This window comes from Lissotriton helveticus, chromosome 1_1, assembly GCF_964261635.1.
Source record: "Lissotriton helveticus chromosome 1_1, aLisHel1.1, whole genome shotgun sequence".
Lineage (NCBI taxonomy): Eukaryota > Metazoa > Chordata > Amphibia > Caudata > Salamandridae > Lissotriton > Lissotriton helveticus.
In genome coordinates this window covers 416,841,331-416,866,085 of record NC_136057.1, presented here as the reverse complement: position 1 = coordinate 416,866,085, position 24,755 = coordinate 416,841,331, and the positions used below count along the sequence as shown (strand labels likewise).

At 45.1% G+C, this 24,755-nt stretch overlaps 1 protein-coding gene across 5 annotated transcripts in view; it reads left to right on the top strand.

The window, feature by feature from the left end:
• The window catches only part of CAPRIN2 (caprin family member 2), an 857,580-nt gene that overhangs the window by 744,422 nt on the left and 88,403 nt on the right, over positions 1-24,755 (top strand). The window contains exon 22 of one of the 5 annotated variants that reach the window (XM_078673769.1): positions 22,577-22,839. The exons of the other annotated variants lie outside the window; for them this stretch is intronic. Within the exon in view, the coding sequence (XP_078529895.1) occupies positions 22,577-22,758 (182 nt within the window). The 3' untranslated portion in view covers positions 22,759-22,839. Of the gene's footprint in view, positions 1-22,576; positions 22,840-24,755 lie in introns of those variants that run through there. 5 annotated transcript variants of the gene reach the window in all.

The window sequence follows — 24,755 nt, the reverse complement described above, 5'->3', positions numbered from 1 at the left end:
ACTTGTGTTGAACCCTGAAAAGTATGAATATTTGTCATAAAAGGTTCTTGAGCTTCCTTTTGGAGGGGTTGCACAATGTTCCCATTGATTATAATTTATAACATTTCTAGGTTGTGCTGATTTATGTAAAAAATGGTTACCATAGTGGTTGTAGCAGTACATACTATCATAATTAGATGAACCCTGCAAATAATCATGTTTGGTAAATTTAGCAGACATCACTAGATCAGACATCATGTTATTAATACTTTCAAAGTCCCAATCATCAGCAAATGAGTTTGGTTTTACAAAGTCACTCAACGAGATCTTGATTTGGTGTGGATATTTGAGGATCTCTACCGGACCATAAATTTCATAGTCAGTATTGTCCCATGCTACCCCACCCGTTATAGGATTGGCTGTGAAATTGACTGAAGAAAGTTCTCTTTTCTTGACGTGTGAAGACGTGTGTGGTTTGAGGATCAAGTTGATGTTCTGGCTTGCTGTGTCCATTTTAGCATATTTTCCCTCAATGAAGCGTCCCAAACATAGTATCATGATGAGCCAAAGTATCAGGATAAATACACCAAATGACACCCAAAATTCAATCCACAGAGAAATCAGATAGGTTTCTTTCAGCTGTTTCAAAAGTTCCTTAGCTTTATCTTTAAAAGTTTTTGTTGATGGCTGTGTCTTTGATTCACTTAGATCTTCGTAAGAATCTTCAAAGTTGATGAAGTAGCCGGATGCCGTTCTGTCTATTGTTCCAATTGCTTCAGGATTACTGTTTCTTGCAGCTTCAGCATATTCATTTGTTACTTCATTGTAGGTTGGTGTGTCTCTACTAAATGTTTTTATTTGGGTTTTCAGAGGTGTGAGGCCCATTGCATTGTTGCATAGTCCTTGTTGTTGTTCTGTAGGCGTTTCGAATGTGATTAGCCTTTTAGTTAGCACCTCTGTACTTGTAGCAAACCTCGGTGTTCTACTACTTATCGGGAGTCCACTTGGCCTACTGTTTATCGGCCACATGATTGTGGTTTTACCAGGTCGATGGATACAACTCGGTTCTCCTTTTTACCAGCAAGCGGCGGTAGTACAACTGATCTTGTCCCGTTGATGGACAAGACAGGAACTGCTTTTCTGTAAGAAGGCCCAAATTCCTTCTTTACCGCGATCTTTTCTCTGACTAGATCCCCGACTTTTGGAATCCAGACAGGTCTTGCTGGGACAGGTGGTGGTTCTTCAGTGGTTGTTGGCTGCTGTTTCAACTTTATGTTGCTCAGGTCTTTTCTTGTTTCGTTTAAGTCCTGTAAAATAGCCAAACTATCTTTGATATCAAAGCTTTTTTCTTTCACCACTGAAGTCTGACTGTCAAGATCTAAGACTAGCATCCTAGTTCCAAACAGTAATTCGTACGGACTAAATCCCCTCAGAGAATTTCTTGGCAAGTTGTTTAGACTACGTTGGACACTTATTAGATGTTTGACCCACCCAGCTCCCGAACCTAATACCTTTGCTGTTATAGATTGCTTTATGTCTTGGTTTTTTCTTTACACCGTCCCGTATCCCTCAGGAAGGAAGTGAGAAGATTCCCGCAAATGCAATGCTCATTCTGGCCAAGCGCTCCTCACATACCCAATAGGCAAATGGAAAGATATTGGTCAGTACGTAGCATGCTTCTAGCGTATATGCCATTATAGACTTGCAAATCTTGATATAACAGTTCTGGCGTCAGCCGAAAGTTGGGGTCTACATTATAAGTGAAAACTAGTCTCTGTATGTTAATACGACGCATTTTTCATATTGGGATTTATTTTTTATTGTTGATCCTTTCTGGTGTGAAACTCCAAGGTTATATACCGTTTCTTTCACCACTGCGATTTCTGTTACAGTTTGGGCAGTTTTTTACAAAAATGGTATGATGCAGGCTCATGCCTGGCCACCAGTACACTGATTGTAATTCTTCCAGAGAATCTTTTAGTTTGAGGTGTCTGAGACCCTCGCCCATATGTGCGTCTGCTATTAACATAGTTCTCCTGTCCTTGTTTGGAATTACTCTATCCCCCACTCTAGGGATTCGAGCAAAAGGAACGGAGTTCGCATCGATTATGTATGTATATTTGAGTGGGTAACTGATCGGTAACGCTGAGCAGTCGCCTTTTGATGACGTTTTCACCGCCAGCATTGTTTCACCGTCAATGTATTTTACTGCACGCTTTTTTCTAGCTACGGAAGCCGATTCAGTTGCTACCGCTGTGCTTTCACAGCCAATGAATTCCCTGCAACGTGAACGCCATCACGCTGATGACTCAGTGAGTGTATCACGTGAGTCTTTGGTAGTTCTTTTTTTAACAGAACTATTTGTTCCCAAAGCAGTTTTTGTTTTATTGTTGCACCTGTGTCATCTTTGTAACCGTTTTGAATCCATTTCTGCAAATCGCTGTTATGATTTGACGCAGTAATACGAATCGGACACTGAGTGTCGGGAATTCGCGATCTGCATTATCTAGCGCCATTTTCAATGCTATTATTTCAGTCTGTTGTTCTGAATTAGTTTCTACTGAGTGTGTTTTTGTTAATAGAGGTCTTAGTATACCTCCGCGCCACACTTCTTTTGTAATCTCACATGTGGGGTTGTATGCTTGTTCCCCCCAAACGGATGGTTGAGCATGTCCGTCTGTATAGATTACACAAGCGTACTGTCGTAATGGCAGAATGTCGATTGGCAGAGGGAATATTCTTTCCTATTCTAGATATTTTAGTTCCTCTAGTTCTGGATCAAAGTAGTATTTTACTTTGTCCATTGTAATGGAATTCACCCATTGTATCCATTCCGGATTCAATGCTGTTGTTGGTAAATTACACGGTGTTGTTAATGCCTCAAAGGCTGATTCTGCTGTTCTGACTGTGATGTGTCTACCGTCAGCTTTATCTTTTTCTCTAGCTATTGCGGTTTGAACTGCATGAACAATGTTTTCTTTAATGCTGAATTTCTTTTCAGCTTCTGTGTACAAGTGTGATTTGAATGCAATTGGTACCTTTTCTCCCTCATTCGAGGTCAGGTATGTGAATCCGCATCTTCCTGGGATGACTCGAATCACAAGGTTGCGTGTGTTATCACGTGTTTCTAATTCTGTTTTAACTAACATATCTGTTTGTAAGGATCTCAGAATTTCTGTGTGTTTTTGAGTCCAATTAGATTTTTTAAAATCTGGTTTTATTAGATCATACAGGGGTTTGACCCTTTCTGCGTAATTTGCAATGTATGTTCTTCCGAAATTTAGGAAGCCTAGAATTGACTGTAGGTTTTTTAGTGTTCTAGGTGCTTGGAGTACGGCACATTTCTCTAGGAAATTGTCAGCCAGGCTTTTACCTTCACTTGATAATTCATATCCTAAGAACAGGACTGTTAGATGGGCAATTCTAGATTTTTTAAAGTTGAATTTGTAACCCTCTGCTGCGAACCCAAGTATTATGGTGTTCACTCTCTTCAAGTGAGTATCCAAGTCATCGTCTGTTAGGTATATGTCATCGACATAAGATAATGCTTCGTCATCATATGTTTGTAGTAACTCTGTTACCCTTGCTGAGAATACTCCTGGGCTGTTCTTGTACCCCTGGGGTAACCGACAGAATTCTTTTTGAGCGCTATTTATTGAGAACGCTGATAAGTATCTGCTCTCTGGTGCTATATTTTGACAAAAGAATCCATTAGAGATGTCTAATGTTGTTTTATATTTTTTGCGCACTGTTATTCATTAGTGCAGCACTATGCGAGTTTTGTACTGCAAAAGTTTTGCAACACGAGTTAAGGTGTCTGTAATCCAAAACTAGACGATATGAATTGTCTGGTTTGGAGACAGGAAACAAAGGGTTGTTCATTTGTGAGGTGCAAGTTTCAATCACCCCCTGGTATTCTAGTTGATCTAGAATTTCTGTTACCTGTTTTTTAGCTTCTTGCTTGATTGGATACTGCCTTTGTGCAGTAGGTTGTGATTTTAACTGGATTTTGTGAGGAGGAGAGTCCTCATCCCATCCTACATGATTTTTGTATAAAGCAGGAGCTTGAGCTACTGCCCACTTTCTTGCAAGTGTATATTTTTTATGAATTGGAATATGATTTGAGAAGGCAGACATAATTATTTCTTCGCCATGTGGGCACTCCCTGACGAACTCTGGTGGCCAATCTTTTTCAGCTAGAAGGATGTCATAGCCCTCGGAGAGATTATCCCAAAAAAGGCCCCTTATTTTCCTAGTCTTATCCCCTTCTATACGTAAAGTTATTTCATATATTTTGTGAGGTTTGCTAACTCTGGTGTCTGCAGTTTCCACCTGAATGTATTCATTCGTGTCCACTGTCTCCAGATGATTCATAAGGACTTTGCGTGCTATGCTCACTTCTGCTGCGCTGTCTAGCATTGTCTGAGCCCACTCTCCGTTTTTCAGCTGTGTCCTCAGTATTCTCGGCGTTGTTGAATACTTTAATACTGGCTACCTTCTTTTTTGGAAACTGTATTTTTTTATTTGGATGAGCAGGTTCCTTGTCTTTGGACTTGACGTGCCCTTCCCTGGGTTCCGATCGTCCTCTTCTTTCCGATTTCTGCGAGGAAGTCTGAAAAGATTGAGAGGGACGTGTATCAAAATCTTTATCTATCCGGTTTCTTTATGTTATCCCTATTTCTAAGGTTCTATTTTTTCACAGAGGGCTCCCTTTGGGGAGACTTGGGTCCTTGGTCCGGAGATCTTTCTCTCCGCCGAGGAGACCTTCCTCTGGACTGGAATCTCTTTTCTTTTGGATTGGATTGTTTGTTTCCATCCCAGTTCTTCTTTTGACTGTTTAGATTATTTTTAATAAATATTTTTTCAGGACTTTCAATTAGTTGGGGCTTTACTGGTATTCCACCCAAACTATCTCTACCTAGTTCTTCATAGGATTTTTCTATAATTCTGGCAATTTCAGCTGGTTGGTCTGCTATATCTGTCTCTTTTAACCTCTGGCGGATCGCCACATTCGCTGCTTCTCCTTTTATGTTGGCTAGTAATATTGCCGAGACCTGCTTGAAGTCTTTTAGTAATTTCATACCAAGAGTTAAAGCGGGTTCTGGACCGTATTCATCTTGAATTTGTTTTAGCACATCTGGTATTACTGACATGGATGGAACTCCATGTGTTTTTGTGTAAATGGAAGCAAAGACTGTACCCCAAGTGTCACAGTCCTCCACGTGTGGTGCGATTCCCATTGGAAGACAGTCAGAATCCTGTGTTTATCCACAGGGGTGGTGTCTGGAAACACCGCCTCTATTTGGGTGATTTTTTGTGCTAACCAGAATGGTATTTGTTCCCGTTTAGCTGGTACTTTAACTAGGCAGGACTGTATGTTCTGTGGTGTAATTTTATTTGTGTTCCCCTGATGAGGGGTCAGCTGTGGGATTTTAACTACAGGTTGGATGGTTGAAGTCCGCATTATATATTGGACTAGTTGTCTATATATTTTAATTAATTGTTTTAGTTGTACTAAAACATCTGCTGCAGACATCCTTTCGATGTCTGGATGTGGTGTGTATCCGGCTAGGACCGGCCACGTTGCTCCTGGTCTACCTAGTGGACCGAGCCTGGTGATGTGGTTATTATGTTTTAGGGCGCCATTAAACAAGAGCAGATGCTCTTGGAATTTGAGTGGTACTTCCACTTCCTCGAAAGGAGTGTAGGTATCCGGAGGTTCCTCGATTTTATAACAGTGGAACTCCTTTGTTACAGCATTTGCTGCTGGAAAGTTTATCCATGAATAGAATACCTCTGTCTGCCGATATTCGTGTGCCTCAATTACGAATATGACTGTACCACCTCTTGGTGTCAGTCCATTTTCTATAAGTTTTAACGTTATAGATCTTCTTATGTTGACCGGGATGAGTATTATATCCGGGTCTGCTTCTTGCATAGTATTATCAGCTGCTATTACTTCAGCTGCTACTCTAGCTCTCTCTCTTTCATCATCACTGTCTGGCATTTTACTGTCAGGATGGTTATTCTGTTTGTTTGCAGATCAGGTTTCTTATGGAAACAAAGATGAGATGCACAATATTTTGGAACAGTGTATCCTTCAACGTTGATTAAACCAAGAACCATACATAGGAGTTCCCTCCTGCGAGGTTTGGCGGATTTTACCTCTCACCCACTCCAGACGTCTTTGGAGTATTATGGGAAAAAGGGGTCTAAGTGAAAAAGCACGACTGAGTTACTCTAAAGTCTTGCGTTAGTTTTATCGCCTATCCAAACACGTTGGGCGCCATGTAGTGTAGTTCCTATTATCCCAATAGGCTCTGCGCATTGGAATAATACCTCCAATAGTATAGACCTAGACCAGACGTTAACTAGGTCTTCTACTGTCGATATTAGACTTAAAGTTTTGAGTTTGCCAGCTAGCTCAGAGTTCACTAGAAACTTTCTCGAATAGACAAGGAGGAGTTGAACCTCCCTGGATAGACAAGAAGGGATTTAGTTTCTGACAACCATAGAACATGACAACTTTGCTCTCCCCTAATCAAGAGTGTATCTCTAGGGTCGTGTGAAAACAAAAGACCACTTATTTTACTCAGTCAGTACGTGCATTCTTAGTTTCACCAGATTGTAGAGAAAAGGAAGAGACGGGCGTGTTCAATAAAAGATGTTATTTATTGATCAGTCTCTTTTCTCGTACAAGAGAAATGAATCGATATTATTGCAATACTTATGGTTAAGTAAAGTGCATACAATAAAAGCAGAAGTATAAAATAATACTGTAAAAACATTTATATGGTTTCTAAGCCATATAGTGGTTTAAAATGGATAAAATAGATACATACAAACATTTGACTAATCGTACTCAACTGGTGCTTCTAACCACGCCTACCCCAGTGTACCTGACCTAAGCCTAATACGTGGGCGGGGATAGAAAGTAGCAGTCTAAGTTAAATTTGTTTTGCCAAGTGACTGATTCAAGAATTCTCTGCAAGGGGTTATTCAGTTCCGTACCTGAGGTCTAGGATGGTTGAGGGATAGTATCTCTCGTCTGAGGTCTCGATATTCCAAGCTGCCTGCAAGGGCTGCTCGGAAGCGCCGGAGCTGGATTTCTCGGCAGGAGAAAGGCAGCGTCTCGTTCTCAGCGCGTCAGGAAGGCGGGGCAGCTAGTGGGCTTCGCTCTCTGCTGGGCTTCGGGAAGTCTCGCTGCTCCGATCTCGTCACCACCGCGTGTGTTTGCTTAAGGCAATATCGGTAATATTTATACCTGTAAGGTGCCGAGATTGACGTAAGGATGGACATAGATACGTCAATAAGGATGTCATACGAGCTGGTCGTTAGCGCATTCTTTTACTGAAGTTCTTGGTGAAATCAAAACAATGGCCGCAGGGTTTTTCCCAGGTTGTCATAGGTTTGATTTGTTTTGAGAACTCCGTATGCCTTATCAGGGGCTGGAGGAATATTGCTTGCCTAATTAGATGGCAAGCGTTATGACCTAATCAGATAACGCGCTCCTGTGCCGTGGTCTGGCGTAATCAGATAACGGTTCTGCATCATGGGATGGCTGCTAGTTAACTCGTTAACCAGAATAGGGTCAGGAATAGGGGGATCGATACAGAACCTATAGGAATACATCACAGAGGGCCAGATCGGAGTCGGTATCGAAATCGGCTTCTGGACATGCTTCGGGTTCCTCGAAGAAAAGACATGAGGAAGAAGCATAGTTCTCACCATCATTCGGGATCTTCGGACTCTAAGAAGAAATCTTCTCGAAAGCATCACAAGGACTTTGTGTCTCCATCTCCTGCTGATGCTACCACTCCGGTAAGATCTCGAACGTACACCGGAGCCGGTGCTGTATCCGAATCTGGCTTCGGGTCAGTCTTCTGAGCATGAGGACGTCGTGGAGGTCCCTCAATCTCCGATTCCGAAAGGATGAACCGGAAAACCTAAAGGACCAAGAGGAGACGAATCCACTTCAGCCTCCTACGAATCCTATGGGTTCTTGCCCTTCTTTTCCTGGTCCTGGTCAAGATCCATCGCATTTACTAAATGCTATGTATGGAGTGTATGCAAGAGCAATGTACCCCACTGGAGCACCTGCGGGTCCTATGGGTCCTTTGTCTTTCAACTTGGGTGTCCCCCAAGCTTATGCACCGGCGCCTTTTCTACCCTTCATGCCGACTTCATGTCCTCCTTGGATCGGTTCAGCGCCGCCGAGGTCTTCGACTCCGCGCACGGCTTCGCCGACTCCGGAGCGACCTCGGAATTCAGATCGAGGCTCGACGCCGGTTCCTGTTTCTCTGACTCCGGTTGCTCCGGCTCCTCGGTCGACGCCGGCTCCGACTCCATCGGAGTCGTTACCGAATCCGTCGACCCGTATGGAGTGGTCGAGACGTAGAGCCCAGCGTCTACTTGAGGAAAAAGATTGTGGAATCTGAAATGGAGGAAGGTCAACTTCAGGAGCATGAAGATTATTTTGAGGATCTTCATTCTGCTAGCAGTCTTGAACTTTCTCCAGAATGGGGATTACCTGTGGTTTCAGATGCACCCTCCAAGGATGTCTTTCCATACCATATGGTTATTAGAAAAGCTGCTGATTTATTAAATTTAACTTTACCAACTGTTGAGTTTAAACCTAATATCCTCACAGAAGTCTTACATTCACCTTCTTCTATCATTGAGCCTACTCTACCTTTTACTGAAGCTCTGACAGAACCAATTCTGGAGGTTTGGAAAAAGCCTTTGTCTGCACCTGCAGTATCTAGATCGGTGGCGAGACGTTGTAGGGTGGCTCCTGGGGATCCTGAGTTCTTATCATCTCACCCTTCGCCAGAGAGTCTGGTAGTTCAGGCTGCTAGTGCAAATAGATCAGCTGACTCCTTTCCTCAAGTTCCTGGAGATAAAGACTCCAAGAAGTTGGATCAGGCCGCTAAGAAAGTCTTCTCTGGTAGCATGGCCTTAAAATCTACAAATGCTACTTGTTTACTGGGCAGATATGTGCATGCCTTAATGGACTCAGTCAAACAATTATCTGCTAAACTTCCAGAAGAGGACAGAAAATACTTTAATGAAGTTGTTTTGGATACTCAAGCTGCGGCCCGCCAAGTTATTTAAAGTGGCATGGACACGGCTGATTCCGTGGCTAGGATAATGGGTTCTTCGGTAGCTACCAGAAGAGCTGCTTGGTTAAAATCCTCAGAGTTTTCCACTGATGTACAGGCTACTCTTTTGGATTTACCTTTTGACGGGGTTGGTCTCTTTGGAAAGAAAGCAGATACAGCTCTGGAGAGATTCAAAGATAGCCGGGCTACGGCTAGATCTTTGGGTTTACAGTCGAGAGGTACAGCTTCCAGAAAGTTCAGAGGTTTTGGCAGATCTTACTTTCGTCCTTTCAGGCATGGCCAGCAGCAACAGCAGCAACAGAACCCTCTGTACAAGTCTTATAGAGGTAGACAGGAGGGTCGTGGACGTCAAACCTCTTCCTCCTCTACTTCCTCCTCTAATACCCACCCCCCACCTGCAGCAGCAAAGCAGCCCTAGATCCGCCATTCTGGATCATGCAGGTCCGGTAGGGGGTCGGCTTACTCATTTTCTACGGGATTGGGAATCGGTTACATCAGATCTTTGGGTTCTCAATCTTGTAGAAAATGGGTATGCCCTTCCCTTTCGGGAATTTCCTCCCAATTACCCTCCTTGCCAAGGTTATTGTTCGGAGGACCACCTGCTTCTCTTGCAGGAAGAAGTCCTGGCACTTTTCAGAAAGGGTGCGATAGAGGTGGTTCCGGAGCAGGAGAGGGGTCAGGGATGCTACTCCCGGTATTTTCTGATCCCCAAGAAGGATGGCAGGCTTCGGCCAATCCTGGATCTCAGGATCTTGAACTTGTATCTGAAACAAGAAAAGTTCAAGATGCTCACTCTTGCGCAGGTTCTTCAAGCGCTGTTGGAAGAAGACTGGATGGTGTTGATCGACTTGCAGGATGCTTATTTTCCCATCCCTATCCTGAAGTCACACAGGAATTATCTCCGTTTTACGGTGGGTTCGCAACACTACCAGTTTGCGGTCCTTCCGTTTGGACTTACTACTGCGCCTCGAGTTTTCACCAAGGTGATGGCAGTGGTGGCAGCACATCTCAGAAGATCGGGGATTCCTGTATTTCCGTATCTGGACGACTGGCTCATCAAAGCAGAGTCGCCAGAGAAGGTGCTCCTTCATTTGCAAGAGACAACTCAGTTGTTGCACAGGTTGGGTTTTTCGATAAATGTACCCAAGTCTCACCTGGTGCCCTCCCAGCGCAACCTGTTCATAGGTGCGGTACTGGACACTACTGTATGTCGTGCATTCCCTCCACCTCAAAGGATTCGCGACATACAGGAAATGATTCCTTTATTTTTCAATGGAGCGGTTGTTCCAGTCCTGAAGGTCCTTCGCCTGCTAGGTCTGATGGCTTCTTGCATTCTGTTGGTCAACCATGCATGCTGGCACATGAGGGCACTCCAGTGGTGTCTCCGCAGGCAGTGGTATCAGCACAACGGAGATCTCAGGGAGTCAGTGAGGATCTCCAGAGAGACTGCGGCTGATTTTGTCCTGGTGGAGTGTGGAAAGAAATCTTTCTCAGGGAAAGCCTTTCCAGTTGCCTCCATCGGTGGCCACAGTGATAACGGATGCATCCACTCTAGGGTGGGGTGCTCATCTGGGGGATCTGGAGGTCAAAGGTCTTTGGTCTCCAGAGGAAAGGTTGCTTCATATCAACCTTCTAGAGTTACGGGCGATACGTTTGGCGCTCAAGGCCTTCCTCCCTTCCCTTCGCGGTTTTTCGGTCCAGGTCCTGACGGACAACACGACCGCGATGTGGTACATCAACAAGCAGGGAGGAGTGGGGTCGCAGTGTCTCTGCAGAGAGGCTCTGCGTCTCTGGTCCTGGGTTCAGGACCATCAGATTTGTCTGATGGCAAATCATCTGGCCGGAGTTCTGAACGTTCGTGCAGACGTTCTCAGTCGGCAGTTCTCTGCCGATCACGAGTGGAGGCTTCACCCGGAGGTTGTTCACGACATCTTTCAGATGTGGGAGACTCCTCGGGTGGACCTGTTCGCCACTCGCGAGAATGCTCACTGCCTGTCATTCTGCAGTCTCCAGTATCCGATGCAAGGAGCTTTGGGGGACGCGTTTCAGTTGAGTTGGGGAAATCAACTCCTTTACGCGTTTCCCCCCCATACCCTTGATTCCTCGGGTTCTGAGGAAGATTCGCCAGGACCGGGCCCAAGTCATATTGGTCGCCCCGGATTGGCCAAGAAGGGTGTGGTACACGGACCTTCTCCACCTCTCCTCTCACCTGCCGCTCCGTCTCCCTCTCAGGGCAGACCTCCTCTCTCCGATGGAGGGGCAGGTTCTACACCCCCACCTCCAGACATTACACCTTCATGCCTGGAGAGTGAACTCTTTTTCTCTCCCTCACGATGTGGTGGATGTCATTCTTTCGGCCAGGCGTGACTCCACCAAGTCCATCTATTCGTATAGGTGGTCTAAATTTGTTGTTTGGTGTAGGGAGAAGACTGTTGACCCCTTAAGGGCTCATCTGTCTGATATTTTGCAGTTTGCTCTCTTTGGCACAGCAAGGATTTGCTGTTGCCACAGTCAAAGGTTACCTTTCGGCGTTATCGGCATTTCTCTGCTTGCCGGATCAGCCGTCTTTTTAAATCTCCAGTGGTTTTGAGGTTTCTGAAGGGCCTCACGAGTAAGTTCCCTCCTTCTCCATTTATCGTGCCTCAATGGGACTTGAATCTTGTCTTAACATTCTTTTTTTATTTTTTTATTTTTATAAACCTTTATTAGTACAGAAAGGATATACAAAGCAGGGCCTACAACCGATCCGGCCGGCTACGATACGCAGTCAAAGAGTCCAATTGAAAAATCACAGAATCAGACGTAAAGAGGTGCGTTCAATACAATCATAAAAGGGGGGGGGGGGTAAGAGGATCTAGACGGCCAGCAATCAGGAGCAAAATAAGGTTAATTTTATATTATAGCAGGAAGGCGTATGACAGGCTCAGCGACAACAAAGAAGTATCCGGTTCCCCAAAACAGATCATTAACAACAAAAGGAGAAAGGGCAGCAATGCAGAAGTGTCAGCACTGTAGACATCGGTATAAAAACAGATGTGGTGAACACAAATCAATACGCAAATAGTAACAGCTTTGCATTCCCACCACCCAGTAGCACATTGGATACAGAACAGGGGGGCCGGAATAGCGACATCAACAAAACTAGCCCGTCATACTAACCTTGGGAGAGAAGGAAAAGGGGAGGAGGGGAGAGGAAAGAGGAAAGGGAAGGAAAACACAGACTAAAAGAGAAGAATGCCGCGCTGAAACAGGCGCCCCGTAGAGAGTAACATATAAAAGAACAGGAATAGTAGCAGCGAAGAGGGCATGGGAGTCGCAATGGAAAGCAGCAGAACTATAAAGAAGAGCAGCAATGTTACAGACCCCATCCTAATCATACCACGGAAGGCAAGGACAGACGCGGCACTCTCATAAAGATACACAAAAGGGCCATAGAACTGAGAAAAATAAAACATCAAAGAAGACCCAACCCACCCATCCCACCCAGCACCCCTGCAGAAGGCTACGGCCTACCCTCCAAACAGCGTGCCTGTCGCCCTAAACCAGAACCCGAAATGTAGTAAAGACAAGAGAGAAAAGGAAGAAAAAGACAAAAAGAAGATATGAAAACAAGGTAGTAAGTAGGAGGGAGGAGCATGAGGGCAGAAATAAATACGGTCGGCCACAGCCCTCCGCCCAACCATACAATCATAATACGTGTGCACCAGAACGACACGAACTCGAGCGCCACAGAACTTACAGAGGGGTCTCCCATAGCACTATGGATATGAGCCACGTCGTCACGAATCCGTATACCAATAATCCAACAGGAGCCATGCATCTTACCCCAGTCCCTTCTTCACCGCAATTACCACCCACCAAATAACAGTGTGAAGTGAGCAACACGATGCGAGGCAAGCACACAAATGAAAAAATTACAAGAAAGACGCAGGTCAGAGAGGTCAATCAATAAGCAAGTGAACAAAAGGTCAAATAGGCAGTTCAAATGTCTCAATAACAGCAACAGGGGCAGTAAAAGACAAGAGTTCAGTCCCTCAGATCGAAAAGGCGGGAGTGTGCTAGCAAAATAGAAACAAGACCTCATCAAGGCAGAAACAAGCATCAGTCCGCCATTTTTCTCAGGCACCCGGGGATGATCGGGCCTCCGCACGACATCCAAGTCCCCAATCTCCAGACATCGAAGAGCAGGAGGTTTCAAAGCCGTCGGCCTGTAAATCCGTCGATGGACAGTAGCAGCATCCTTCGGAGCCACCAAGGGGGGCGAGGCAATGGCATCTCCAAGGCAAAGAGGGGACCATGAAGAAGCGTCCACCCAAGATGGCGGCGGATCGCAACGAGTCTCCAGGAGCACCGGGGGCCAAGGCCGCGTGCAAAGATCGCAAAGCATCAAGAACGTCGCCAATCGTAGGCTCACGCCCACATGGCCTTGCTCCCGTGCAATCCAGCAACCGGAGACCGCCATCAAGAGGAAATCCACATCTCAGGTCATCGGCAGCCATTTTGTAGAATCAGCCCCCTCACTTCTCTCCGCCACTCCTGGAGCAGTCCACAAATGTAGGACTTTACAGATGTCCGGGGGGTCCCAGTAACGGCCGCTTCGGTGCAGAAAGGAGAGCCGCCCGAGGCGGAGGGTCGCCTATACGAGAGCTGGCGCTCCTCAAAGGTAGAGCGCGAGGGTCCAGGGTCGATTGACGGAGCAGCGGCGGGGGGACCCCTTCACACGGTCAGTCCACGGAGCATCGCGCCCCGCACCCGCCTCACGGCTGCCAAGGTAGGCCCGGTTCAGGGTCACCGGGAAGTTCTCACAGTGGCGCTCTCCAGTGGCGCAGTCTCTCGGCCGGGGTCGGCGGTTACCGCAACGCCGGGCTGGATCCAATAGGCGATGCCCCGGTCCCAGCTCCACGAAGGCCCCGGTCCCCTCGGGGGGCACAGCTCCGGAACCACTGCAAGCCGGAGCCTGCAGGTCAAACGGTGAGTGAGAGCGAAATGTAGAGTTTCTATTTCTTTGAAAATATGTCGTCTCTGGGCAGGATATGTGAGTCAGGACGGAGGGCTGACGGAGCCGAGCTAAAAGGCGACCATTTCGCTCGCGAGCTTGGCTCCTCCCCCCTGTCTTAACATTCTTGATGGGTTCTCCCTTCGAACCCTTACACAAGTGTCCCATGAGGCTTTTGTCTTTTAAGACGGTCTTCTTAGTAGCGATCACCTTGGCAAGGAGGGTGAGTGAGCTTCAAGCTCTTAGTTCTAAACCCCCATTCCTGACCATTCATGCTGAACGAATGGTTCTTAGGACCAGGGCTGCTTTTCTGCCTAAGGTGGTAACTCCCTTCCATCTAGGACAGTCCATTACCCTTCCTACCTTCTATCCTCCCCCTCACCCTTCTAAGGAGGAAGAGAGACTGCACCGTTTGGACCCTAAGAGGGCAGTGTCCTTTTATCTGGATAGAACTAAAGACTTCCGGATTGACGACCAGCTGTTTGTTGGTTTTGCTGGCTGTCGGAAGGGCAGATCGGTGCACAAGCGCACACTTTCCAGGTGGATAATCCTGTGCATCAAGATTTGCTACTCTCTGGCGGGTAAGGACCCTCCTGAGGGTATAAGAGCTCATTCTACCAGAGCAAGGTCTGCTACTTCTGCGTTGTCTAGAGGTGTACCTGTTGAGGACATTTGCAGAGCCGCGACTTGGGCCTCCCTCCACACTTTTGCGAAGCACTACTGCTTGGATACCGAGGTGAGGAGGGACGGCCACTTCGCGCGTTCTGTCCTCCAAGATTTCCTGGTGTAGCAGAGTGGACACCCTCCTCCGGGAGTGGGGACTGCTGTGGGACTCTATTCACTAGGTGAGGAATCCACAAGGCAGATGTATCTATCAGAAGAACAAGTTACTTACCTTCGGTAACGCTTTTTCTGGTAGATTCAGTATCTGCCTGTGGATTCCTCACTGACCCGCCTGCCTCCCCGTTGTCCACTCTGCTATACCTGGTCTTATTTGTATATTTATTTGTATATTTATTGGGTTTTTGATACCTTTGCTTCGCACTATGTGTGCTATTATGGTTTGTAAGTACTGTGTACATTGTATATATGTATATTTCCTGTCATTGGTCCGTCCGGGTGCCTCGAAGGCACGGAAAAAAGGGCGGAACTGATGTCATCACGCCGACGTAGGCCTAATAAGGGGTCGGTGACGTCAGACGGAGTCGCGCGCGGTGCCGCGTTCCTGTGACGTCGCCCACGCCGGCGTGCTACAAAGAAAAATTCCGAACGTTGCTGACGCAAGGGAGATATTCACAAGGTGAGGAATCCACAGGCAGATACTGTATCTACCAGAAAAAGCGTTACCGAAGGTAAGTAACTTGTTCGAATGCATCAAAAATGTTATTGTTGCAGGAAAATGACTGGTTTTACAAGGAACTCTGCAGTGATTTATGCATTTTTAAAAGTGAGTCATGATGCTGCACAGTTCTGCTGGTTTTGTTACTGGGGGCCGATGTTGCAGCATTGCTGCAAAACCAGTCCCCAGTTACAAAACCAGTCTCCCATGCAACACCTACCGCAACACCTCCCTTGCACACAGTAAGACAATGCAGCAGTTTGTGCTGCATTGCACTACTCAATATCTATGAAGTTGTTTAAAGACCTGCTAAGTGGCTTTACGTGGCTTTTAAAACAGGACTTGGAGCTCTGCATTGTGCATGTACCACATAGCAAGGTGTAAGCATGACGCAAGGCCCTTCAATGTATGCTCCTTTGTCTGGTGTGCATGCATATTCTGCATTGCAAATCCCTGGTGGGTACTACTGGAATAAGACCAATGGAGGCACCAATGGGTGAGGTGGACTGGCCTCAAGGGACCTGTGACCTCAGTGACACACTGCTGCTCTACGGTGTGCTGCTTTGTAGGCCTGCCCACAAGACTGGAGGTGAACTTCAGTATGGATTGTGGTGGACAGGGCTTAAAGGTTTACCCACTCTGGCCACCAGGATCCCCAGTTCCAAATTCTGTAGCTCTGGCCATAGTGCCACATCCTACCCCCACCAAACACCCTTCTGCCCCACTGAGTGAAACTCGCACTGTCCCAGCGGACCTTACTAAAGAGGGAAAGGGTGGGGCTTCCTGCAGAGCAGCTGCACCCCTCGACTCTGGGGGGCTGTGCCCGGAAGGAGGCATGCACAGTGGGAGGTGGGCACGTATAAGCATTGTGCCCTCACATGAAGCGTGTGCCGTAATGCTGAAACAGTTGCAAACTGTGGATGTAACACAGTTAATCTCATATCTTCACGTACCATTGAGTCACATGTAGCTTTTCTGTCTGTGACAAGACAACATAAGGCCGTTGCCGAGAGCACACCCACTAGGAGAGCATCAAATGACATTAAACGTTTCAAATGAGGTCACAATTCTGAAGGGGTGGTGGGCAGGTCGGCAGAGTATAAAGGCACGCGTACACACACGCGTGCACACACACACACACACTCTCCCCACCACCCCATCCTCCCACAAACCCCCCAACACTCCCATGCGAGGCTGATCTTAAATATACCACATTAGTTGTATTGGGGAGTCTGTAATAAACACGCATTTATGACACCTCAATCTAATGATACGTGCTATACAGTACGTTGCAAATATTATTTTGAGCTATGAAGCCCTTGGTAGCCTTTGATGATACATTTTCACTTGGTGATCTTGCAAAAATGGGATGATCAGTGTCTATGCTATTGGGTGCCAACGAGTCCCTTACCCCAGTGTAGACGTTAGAGGTACAACTGACTGGCCTGGTCCGTGCAAGTGATTGCAGGCACCCTCGACGTGACCCCATTAAGGTCGCAGCCACAGAACTAGGAAACACTGGAGTAGATGACCATTTCTGGATGGTCACTGCTGGACAACAAATATAGGTTGACTGTAAGATAATTAGGGTGTGTGGAAAAATAGAGCTTTGTAAAAGATACTCTTGTTTTCTGCATTAATTATCTGGTCATTGCATACACCAGGCCCAGATTGCATTGCAGCTTACAGCCCGAGTCTGTTCAGACCATTACCGAACCCACGAAAGAGAATAAATAATGAGTGAAGGAAAGCCAGAGACTCCAGAGACACACATTTGGATTAATAAGAAATAATGGTCTAAGGCAGCGTCTCGTAACCTTTTGACTTCTCTGGAACCCACCGAATCGACCCAGGCCTAAGCAATATCCATGCTGTGAACCACCATGACATGCACAAAAATACAGAAATAGATATAAATCAAACAGAAATTATTACCTACGTATTTCTTTCACGTCATCCTTTTGTGATCAGTATCACATGTTCATGCGTGTTCACTCCCCGCATAAATTAGTGGCAATTAAAGCACCAGTTTAAGGCATATAATCACTGCATGTTCAGTGATGCTGCATTCCTAGTGCTAGTTTCCTTTACACTGTCCTGCGAGAGGCAGAAGTAAATAGACCAATAGTGCATATGCAGTACACACCGCTTATCACTGTGCTCAGAAGAGAGGTATTAAACACTGGCCTATGTTACAAAAATATGCAACCAAAGCAGCTCTACCCAAGCCAAAATAGCAACTGAGTGCACGCAATTTACTACAGGAATTAATAAGTACCATTCAGATCACTTAAAGGTGGAATCCTACATCGGCAGCCACCAATTACTGCATGTTCGCTGGGATCAGTGTCTTTCTCCGGTTCACCTACATTCATACCTCATTCATTGACAATATAATGCCAGGAGGGTGCTGAAGAAGAAACACATGCAGGAGAACACTGTTCACGAGTTCATGTTCAGGAGATCTAGGACGTGAGCAGCCCAAGACATTTAAAACAAGCATTTGTAATGCAATAGGTCTCGCATTTACGCGAGTTTAAGCTATTGGCATTGTAAATGACAATGCCTTTTATTTGTGTTAAAAAAAATAAAAGGCATTGTCCTTAGCAATGTCAATAGCTCAAACTCATGTAAATGCGAGACCTATTGCATTGCAAATGCTTGTCTTCTTTCCCAGCTGGCGTCCCTTTGTCTGCGTGACACCAAAATACCCTCCTGGGTCCTTTCAAGTCAGCAGCGATGGAAAAGCAGCACCTTCCAGTCTGCCAGGACAATGAGGCTTCAGTCCTGCACCCCTCGAAATCGGGCCAACGATTCCTGATGTGACCATTGTATTGGTCACGCAGTGGGGGCAGGCAGGCAGCATCCTCAATGAGGTGTGAATCACGGGCTCACGGCAGCAGCAGGGCCATCAGAGATAGCCGTTTTCGTGCTATGCTACACTGATGGCCCTTTCAGTGTCACTTTGCAGGCCCCTAGGCTAGACACAGAGGGGAAGGGGAGGAGGTCGGGCGCACTGCAGAGCCTTACTCAATGTGCACGTTGCACCACACAGGCAGAAAAAAGAAAGTTCCCGGTATGCTTTTTAAAAAAAAAAAACAAGAAGTAGGGGAACGGACTAGCATAATTTTTAAAAGTAGGGGCACGCCGTGCCCTTCCGTTCCCGCCCACTTCTAACACTGCGCGCCTGCAATTGCAGGCCAAATGCCTGCTGTCGCAAAGCGATACTATAGTAATCATTCCTGCTTTCAAGGACTAAATAGGAGAGGACAAGAGACTGGCACGCGCACGCAGCAGCCTGCTGGAATCGGATCAGGTCGCGCGCGTCAACACGCACTCTAATTCCGGCAGGCTCTTCACAACACATGCACAACACACATACAGCCCCCCGCCGCGCATACACACACATACAGAACCCCCCCCAGCATACACACACGCACGCACACACGCACACACATACACAGAGAACCCCCGGTGCTTACACACACATCCCCTACCTCGTCTCGGCGTCTTCGTGCTCCCTTGCCCCCGCACCTCTGGTGCGCGCGCACCACTGGTTTCGATTCCCGCGTTGGCTCCTCTGTGGTGCGCGCGCACCACAGGTTTCTATTCCGTGTTTATTTAAACAGCTAATCAGGAGGCAGAACTCCTTTAAGACATGCTCCCTCTCTGGTCCGCTATCATTTTAACTGCACGGTGGGTCGTGCACCCCAGCAAAAACGGCAGCATGGGCCAATCACCATTGTTTGTTGCTTTACTAATTATTACCGTAAACGGCTTTAAGTTATGCGCTGTTTACGGAGACACCCGTGTGAGTACAGAGACACCTGTACGAGTACGGGTGTCACACACAAGTAATCTGCAAACCTAGCAACTCTGTGGTAAGTGAACGTTAGCCTAACCGAATAAACTAGTAAGTTAAACAGCTTTCTTGTTAAATAGCAATTCAGGCTGATTTCGGAACGTTCTGTCCGAGACTTTAATTGGGCTCAAGCACTCACAGAGCGATCTGCCCAACTGTTGTTCCGCTCTAGTGCCACGCACTCCCCTTCTTTCTCTCTTGTGACTGGTTCATTTTCACGTTGTCAGTTGCCCCTTCTCACCCGCCTTCCCGCCTAACCCAAAGTGACGTCATTTGTTCCCCTTTCACTTTGTCTGCTCACCGCCCTGGCGGGCCAATAGTGACGTGTCTGATTCCTCTTCTGGCTCGGTGCCCCGCCCCTGTAGTGACGTTACGCCGCCGGACCCGCCCCAAACTCTTATTGTGACGGCGGGCTCGGGGGTTGGGGCTCTTGTGCTTAGTCATGGTGATTGTCAACAGAGCGGGCCAGCCATGGAGGGGAAGAGAGCCGAGGGGGCGCCGACGGAGAGGTGAGTGAGAGCTCGGGGAAAGCAGGGAGTGAGGACGGGTTACTCAGGTTAACACCGGCGAGCTTACTGAAACCGTGGAGGGTCTCTATTCCGTGTGTATAGTGAGGATGTCACCCCCTTCACCTACAGAAGGCATCAACCACCCCCGGTCTACGGTAGCTCCTCCCATGCACCCTGAAAAGGGCATCATTTACAGTGGCCAGAAATGAGCTCGCTCCCACGCACCCTCTGACGACTTAATCCACAGCGCTGGGAAAAGGGACAACAAATACTATGGTATCTCATATAATTGGGTTCAAGGGGTGGAGGTACGACAGAGGTGAGGAGCAGAATCTGACATTGAACTTCCACAATTATGTTTAACCCCCCCCCCCACATACCCCCCCCCCTCAAGAAATTTTCAGCAAGGACAAATGTGCTAGTAAATTTGGTCTTGCTTTCTGGCTTAATTGATCACAACAGACTGCATTTTGAAATGGATTATGGGTTAAGCCACCTGCTGCGGAGATCCGTTTTTACCCATTAAGGGTACTTTAGAGTATACAAATAACAGGGTAACTCTGGTTGTTTGTGCACTTGCTAGAGAGAGAGATATGCGCAGTCTATTTACCTTCTTCACTCAAGAGCATAAAGGGTATCTGTGCCTGCTGCAAAGAACAATGTGTAACTTACAGGTCACAACAAAACACAGCACAACAAAACACAGCACAACAAAACAAAGCATAGCATAATGAAACACAACAAAGCATAGCATAACAAAGCATAGCATAACAAAGCATAGCATAACAAAGCATAGCATAACAAAGCATAGCATAACAAAGCATAGCACAACAAAACATAGCACAACAAAACATAGCATAACAAAACATAGCATTACAAAACATAGCAGAGCAAAGCATAGCAAAACACAACAAAACGTAGCATAACAAAACACAGCATAGCATAAAAAACAAAGCATAGGATAGCAAAACTAAACATAGCACAGCATAACAAAACAGCATAGGATAGCAAAACAAAACATAGCATAGCAAAACATAGCATAACATAACAAAACATAGCATAACAAAACACAACAACACATAGCTTAACAAAACATAGCATAGCAAAACAAAACATAGCATAACAAAACAAAACATAGCATAACAAAACCATTATAGCATAACAAAACACAGCATAACAAAACACAGCATAACAAAACACAGCATAACAAAACACAGCATAACAAAACACAGCATAACAAAACACAGCATAACAAAACACAGCATAACAAAACACAGCATAACAAAACACAGCATAACAAAACACAGCATAACAAAACACAGCATAACAAAACACAGCATAACAAAACACAGCATAACAAAACACAGCATAACAAAACAGCATAGCATAACATAACATAACAAATCAAAGCATAGGATAGCAAAACATAGGATAGCAAAACATAGGATAGCATAACAAAACATAGGATAGCACAACACAACACAACACAACATAGCATAGCATACAGCATCACTCCGCACCACCACAGCATCACTCAGGGGCACCACACCATCACCATGTGCTACCACTGCATCACTGAACGCCACAGCATCACTGAACTCCACAGCATCACTCGTTCGCCATCACAACATCACTCAGCGCCACCACAGCATCAATCTGTGCAACCATTCAACACCTGGTTCAAATATGTTCTCTCAATGTTTCAAACTTTATTTACAAATGTAACAAAAAGATGTTAATATTTCACTTCTGTTCTTAGATTTTCGTCACAATAAAATACACTGAACATAATCTTCACAAATGTAATTCACAAAAGTTTAAGGTATTGCCATTATAAATTACAATAGCTTTTATTTAAGTATTAATTCTTAAAAAAATGTAAAGCCATTGTTATTTGTAATATCAATACATCTAAGTCACGTAAATACAACACATATTGCATTACAAATGCTATAGGTGGCACATTTGCAAAAGTTAAAACTATTGGCATTGTCAATGACAAAGCTATTACTTTCGATATTTTCAAAACCAACGCAAATACAAAATTTGTCTTTTACAATACCAAAAGCTCAAACTTTCCTAATGCGAGACCTATTGTATTGCAAATGCTTGTTTTAAATCTCTCCAGTGGCTGCTTTTTTTACTTCTGGTAGTCCTGACTGATAACTTGAGAACAGTATTAAATGTAATATAATGGGTAAGTATAACTTCTCAATGATCTGAGACCGTTATGTAGTATTAGGAGAAACATTGTGAGATTGCAGGGCTTCCCAATAGGGACCGTAGATACTGGGTGCATACCAGATTTTCAGCTATTTGCAACATACATTACATATAGTGCACCTAAAGGTTGGAGAAATGTTCCTTGATTATCCAGAAAACCTGGCATGTATCCAAACTCGGTCATTTGTTACACTTGTATTGACTATCTGTTTTTAACATTCTTGAAAACCCCTTTTAGGTTCTTCATAAAATTCAATATTTTGCTGTGGCCTGGGTGTAGGAGTCCGAAGGTAGTTTCTTGGTCTTCTTTAAACGTATTGCATGACAATAAACTTTGCGAAAGCCCACCTGTTATTCAGTGGGCACCGACAGCCCACTTGATATTCAGTGGGCACTCACACTGGTTTACTTGTAGTTACTTAAGTAACACATTTGATCTGTTAATATAATAATCCTTCTGCCTTTCATAATAAATACATATGTTTCATTAGATGAGATTGAATGCTATTAATGCATATGTGTCCTAAAGGTGTTGCTATATTCTAGGTGCCAATCGTGGAAATAGTCAGGAAGATCAGTGGATGCCAAATAGAGGTCGTGAGAGAGGGTATTTCAGAAGAAGGGAATGGAGGAAAGCACGTTTTCCATTTGAGAGTCAATGGGACGCACAGAAGTACAGCGGAAGATTAAACACCCCTAAGCACAGAGAGGGAGATGTATCAACATAGTTTAGTAACCATTATACATAGATTAATGTCGGAACTAATATTCAATAAAATGACGATTTAAATTATTTTTTAAACAGTTTGGTTACGCTCTCTTTTATATCGATCATTAATTTGAACTGTGTTTTTTTTAATTAGGTTCCCCGCAATTTTAGGATTGGTGCTACTGTTGTGTGCACCTTAATGCAATCAAGGTTTTAGTAAATAACATTTTTCATAAAATACGTTCAATGTAATTTATAAATTACTGTTTTTCTTTTTGAATTTTACTTTGTATTAGATCAAATTCAGAATTCATCTAATCACTAGGATTTGGGGACCTTGTCGTGCGAAAGAAGTACTAGCCAAATCTGATGTATTTTAAAGTAATGTATCCTCCAAATTACAACGCTGAAAAAGTGAAATCTAGGACAGTAGTATTGGGAGCAATTATAGTGCAATAAACTTTCATACAAACCGAATAACTTGGAGGTACTGGTTGAGAAGCCATTACAGTGCCATATCTGGGACTGGATTGAGTTCTAGGCTCTTTCAGGTAGACCTGAATATTTTCTTTTTATGGTTTTTTTATTCTACTGTTTTGGCAGATGAGAGAACCGACTTTTCATCATGACAGTATTCCTTTTTTGTTCAAATAGGGAGGATGGGATTGGGAGTCTGTACTTTCATGTGTCAGCATTTTTTCTCATCAGATGTCACCTACACAAATATGAAGTAGCAAGTCTGAAGAACAAAAGGGCTGGTATTTACAAGCTGTAGAGAGGAAATAAACTGGTGTTACATTAAATGATAAAATTGCACAGTTAGATTTACAGATTAAGAAAAGAGCCACTGAACGGCAAGTAATAGGCATATGACCTTAAATTTAAAAACAACAAAAAGCAGGAATTGAAACAAGAAATAGAGGGTGGCCAGAAAAAGCACTGCGAGTTTTAACTGCTGTAATAAGTTTTGTCCTGCAAGCGGTATGTAACAGTTGAGACTGCACCGGTGAAAAAGAGAAGTAGAACAAGATTGGGAGAGGTTACAAATTTGAAGAAATACTTTATTTCAAATCCTTTATGGTGCACCTTAATAACATATCTATCCTTTTATTCACATTTTTACAGACTTGACAGTTCTTTGTCAAGGAATATTAATATTCATAACCACTGAATTGAGAGAAAACAAAGCAAAATAATTAAATACACGGGAACAAGCAACATTTCCATTGTATTTTCCACTTACAACAAAACTCTCAAAGGCATAAAACCAAGTATAGAGAATGATGCTGGAGTTTAAAGGCTTCTCTTGGACCGCCACAGTCACAGCATGCTACTGTCAGATCCCCTTTCAGAGTGCCATGGGGCAAGCGAGGTGCTATTGGGCCTGACTGTGGTGGTTGAGGTCTTGTACGAACAATGGCTTCAGCCAAGTACTTGCTTTTATTAGAAAAAGTGGTAGTTTATTTCCAACTCCACATATGCAAAGAAATGCGACATTCAAGTGCAACACAATACTCCAGGAGGTCCGGATCTAGTAGTCCGGCAAATCCCTTTTCCACCCTCCTTTGTGTTACGTGTTCTGGGTTATTCCCCTTTGACTGGTGGCTGCATCCAGAGAATGCATGCTATTAGACCATACTCTAATTCGAGTTGACTCTTCAGGATTTTATTCAAAGTTTTCTATAGTTCTGCAGCAGGTTCAGCAGCGAATCCCTGGGATACAAAGGCCCTAGATCAAGTCTTAGCTGCTCCTGCAGCATGGAAGTGTTAAGCATTACAGCGGTTGCTCTCAACATGGGAACTCACAAGATCAGATCCTGCTTGGAGAAGTTTGGCTATTTGCGATACACAGTACAGCAGCAGGTGGATGCAGGCTCCCTCTAGAGTGGTGTGGCTGCGTCCAGCTCACAACGATGTGGTAAGTCAAGTTCTCTGCATGGGGTGAAGGGGGTGTGTAATTCAGTCCTTCGGCTGGCGACTAGAGTTCAAGAAGGGCGCGTCGTCTTCATGATCCAC